This window comes from Hippocampus comes, unplaced genomic scaffold (assembly GCF_001891065.2).
Source record: "Hippocampus comes isolate QL1 unplaced genomic scaffold, H_comes_QL1_v1.1 scaffold7, whole genome shotgun sequence".
NCBI lineage: Eukaryota > Metazoa > Chordata > Actinopteri > Syngnathiformes > Syngnathidae > Hippocampus > Hippocampus comes.
The window spans coordinates 6908629-6912626 of NW_017842060.1; the positions used below are offsets into that span (position 1 = coordinate 6908629).

The 3998-nt window shown below is 42.1% G+C and overlaps 1 protein-coding gene across 5 annotated transcripts in view; it reads right to left on the bottom strand.

Moving 5' to 3' along the window:
- Positions 1-609: 609 nt before the first annotated feature.
- The window catches only part of evi5l (ecotropic viral integration site 5 like), a 28012-nt gene continuing 24623 nt past the window's right edge, over positions 610-3998 (bottom strand). For all 5 annotated transcript variants that reach the window (XM_019862034.1, XM_019862038.1, XM_019862037.1 and 2 more), the window contains one exon: positions 610-2232. In XM_019862034.1, the coding sequence (XP_019717593.1) occupies positions 1924-2232 (309 nt within the window). In that variant the 3' untranslated portion in view covers positions 610-1923. The remainder of the gene's footprint in view (positions 2233-3998) is intronic.

Consider the following 3998-nt stretch of genomic DNA (forward strand, 5'->3'; position numbering starts at 1 on the left):
CCCCCACCCCACCCCCATCCCTCCCCTGCGGACGGATAATCACATGTAGCGGAAAACAATTAAAAATGAAGGAAACATATGTCGGTACTTTTTCTGTGTAGTGCAAAAAGCAGAACGTAGGACACCCTGTGTCTCTTCAGTCTTGACTCAAAAGCGACAGTTTGATTTGCAATCTGAATGACAGACTTTTAAAGGTGTGCAGATACAGTATTTAATATTTAAACTGACCATCAGCAGGCCCGTTTGATATGCAAAAATATGCTTATGGTAGCATCCATTTCCACACGACGTAGATAGTTGTAGCGAGCCGACGACGGGAGAGTAACGGTGACTATGTTGAGATGTGGAATGAAAAATGACAACAAGCACATGGAGCGTCTCGCCTTGCATCACAGCACACAGCCAGGCAACGCTCGTGGTGGCACTCGTTTGGATCACACGCATACCGGAGGATACGGGAGGGGGGATGGGGAGGCCTCGGTCGGTACCTCAGACATACTTGCATGACACTTGATCGTAAAAATCATATCAAAATAAATTACATAACATATAAATTACTTTAAAATACAAAAAGAAAAAAAAACGATTTGGCAATGTTGAGTTTCTTCCTTTTTTTTGTCTTCAATATTTTCACACTCTGAACGTTCTGCATGTGTTGAACACGGTGAAATGGAGGCGATGGGTGCATGGATGCCATTTGGTGATGTGAGGATGTTACTTTGCAGCTGCCTGGGCCTGTTTTGATGAGCGCGAGAGAGCCCCACGCACGGCAGATAGACCTTTTGTTGTGAAGGCAAGCCAGGACTGATGTGCCAACGGTGCTCTCCGACATTCGAACTCAATCAAAAAGGAGAGTTTGATATGGGCTGCCACCTCATCTCACATCATCAAGACATTTAAGAGGAGCGGCCTTTGCAGGCCCATGTCAGTCTATTTTGTGTGTTGGGTTTGGATATGTGCTGGAGTCGAGGACAGCTTTCAAAGTCCAGGTCTTCAAACGGGTAAAGTATCTCACAAAAGGAGTGCATCACATACCGTACACTTTTGAAAATATTTTCAATTTTTTTAATTTTTTTGGGGGGGACTACACTGAAAATAATTGCACTTTCCTACAATGTAGTGAGTGAACAGCTTGTATAACAGTGTCTATTTACGACTCATTCAAAATGACAAAGCCCTTAGCCCGAAACTGCTGGCGGCAGAACAAACCACTCAGCTGGAAGCCATGACCGGCGATTCTGAGGCAAAATGCAAAATACTCACAGAATGTATTTTTTAAGTTAGCTCGTTACCGGTTGTAGCATTTGCCAGCGGCACACTTTTTTGTTTCTACTTGCAACTCTAATCCAAACAAAAATACTCTATTTTTCTCTGCGGACTTGACCTGGCTACCGTTGAACTTTTCGGCCGGGACCGTACCCACCTTTTTTCTCTCTCTCTCTCTCTCTCTCTCTCTCTTTTTTTTTTTTTTGGGGTAGCTAGCTCCAACGGCTAGTTAACACCACTGAAAACAATGGCATTTTCCATGATGTTACCATTAGGGGGGCAGGTTGGTCCTTAAGGCCACATTGGTAGCAAAGCTGTTTGCTTGTTTTCAATACACAATGCATACTTCTCTCTTTTTTTTTTCCTTTTTACTCAAGACAGTAAACTTCAACTGAGTGGGACATTAAATCGCTTCAAGACTCTTTTCTGATAAATTGTTTTGTCTTTGCCGAATTGCTGATTACTGTGAAGTGCGCTAAAATGAGTTCTCTGCCACAAGCTGCACATGGACTACTTGACATTGTAGAGAAGCGTCATTTCTTCGGTGTTGTCCCGTGAAAGGATATTTATGAAATATTTACAAAAATGGGAGGAGGATGCACTCACTTTGGTGAGATTCTCTCCATCAGCGTTGCCAAAGTAACCGATCAGTGCTCATCAGTTCTCCATGGCCTCTGCGCACACCATACTGCCGTACAGCTGCGGGGGATCCGGGTGTGTCCGCTCCTCCGCCTCGCTGTCCGTGCTGCCTTCGCTGTCCAGGCGGGTGGAAGGGTGACATGGGCCCGGTATGGCCGGGTAAAGGGCGTTGGGGGGCAGCGGGCTGTGGAGGAGGTCCTCGTCAGAGCTTAGGTAGTCACCCTCAACCGAGGCGGGGCTGGCCAGGCAAAGATCCTGGTAGTTTGCGCCCATGGTGGTGAGCCTGGAACCCGGGGCCCCGGCCTTCTGACCTCGCAATAGCCTGATCTGCAAACGCAAAGAGGATGTCACACTTTCCAACCAGCATGGCTCTCATTAGCCTAACACAACGGATTCTATATATCTATTAATGTATAGCTGTCAATATTACTTCTTTCATTCTCAAGCGTAAATTTGGATACAGTGTATACGGTGTGTATACACTGAGCAATATTCAATATCCATAGCCGCAGATTTATTTATTTATTTTTGTTGTTAAAAAACAATAATAAAATAAAAAAAAACATTTAATCTACGAACAGTAGAAATAAGCAGGGTTTTTCACATATAATGGGTCTAGCTCCCATCCCTTGCAAAAAAAAAAAAAAAAAATTTAAAAACGGCAAACTATGACTATGCAGTGGTCGACTGAGTTCAAAAGAAAAAAAAAAAACCCTACACCGGTTCATCATTTTTGTGATCTGGGCCAAATCAATAATAGTGCTGCTTTAGGACCATCTGACTGTATCTTGGTGCCAAGGAGTCACTTGGAATGAGTAGAGGAGCTTCTTTTTGGGGCACCTATAGGCAATTACTATTTTCAGGGTGCATGTTTTTTTCCGCTATTTATTCAGGTCTTTTTTTCGCCCACAATTTACGTTTTTTTTTTTTTTTTTTGTCATAAAACGTTGTGTCTTTAAAAACTCTTTAGCACATAGCGCCACATCTGCGTCGATGTGCTCTTCTTACACTCATGACGGCATGAGACTTGAGATGAGATTTGGCCGCTAGCACCACAGGATTAAACAACCACAAATGGCATTTGCGGACAAACAAATTGTAGCATTTTTAAGTAATAAAACACAGGGTCTTTCATATCACTTAATGGTGCAAAAAAAATAAATAAAATAAATCATCTTTTCAACAACAATAATTTTTAAAGCCACATCGCGTGACTCGACCTGCACAGCGTGACAACTATAATTTGAGAATTTCTTTCTCACCGCATCAGCACTCAAAATATGAGTCAAGCATAAAAAACAAAAAAACGATTCAACTGAGATTTTACACAACGCATTTTCATTGAAACGCGAGTTTCAGTCTCCTTCATAAAACCACAGCTTTGGTGACAAAGGCAGTCAGCCGATGCGTGGGAAGGGGGCTAAAAAGCAACAGTCTCATTTTACGCCCCTTCGGTTGAGAATCCCAGTCATCCACTGACTTGCTCTCAAAAGTGAACATTGTTATTCAGTTACAATTTTCAATAGAAGGCTTGGAATGGATGTTTTGGTATTGTGCAGGCATCCCCCTAATAACGTGACTTGTAAGTCTTACAAGTGCCAGAACGACTGCATAAAAGTAAAGGACATGCTTCAATGATGAGGCGACCCGATTAAAAAGGAGGCAAAGGGGTTTCAACAACGACAAAAGTGGAAATGTTTGTGGGTGGAAGTGGGTTTTAGTGTGAATCCAAATTAACGGTGCAAGATATGTGAGGGAGCGCTGCACTATTTTAAAGTTTGGGGTTCAATTTTTAAGCATCTTCTTGCATCCTCTATATGATTTGGAAAACATTTCTGCTGCTCGGGGGGAAAAAAAAATCTAAATATGGTGTTACAGAAATATACAGTTGTGCCCCCCCCTAAAAAAAAGAGACAAATTGCTGCTGAGCCGTCTTCAGAACTGTAAATCAACAGAAAAAAAAAATTAAACAGATAACCAACCATTCGGGAGAAATAAACCTACATAGTGAGTGACATAAATAAAACGTGGCAAATGTATTAATTTGTCATAAATAATACTCATCTTAACGAATATTCGGAATAAAAAAAAAA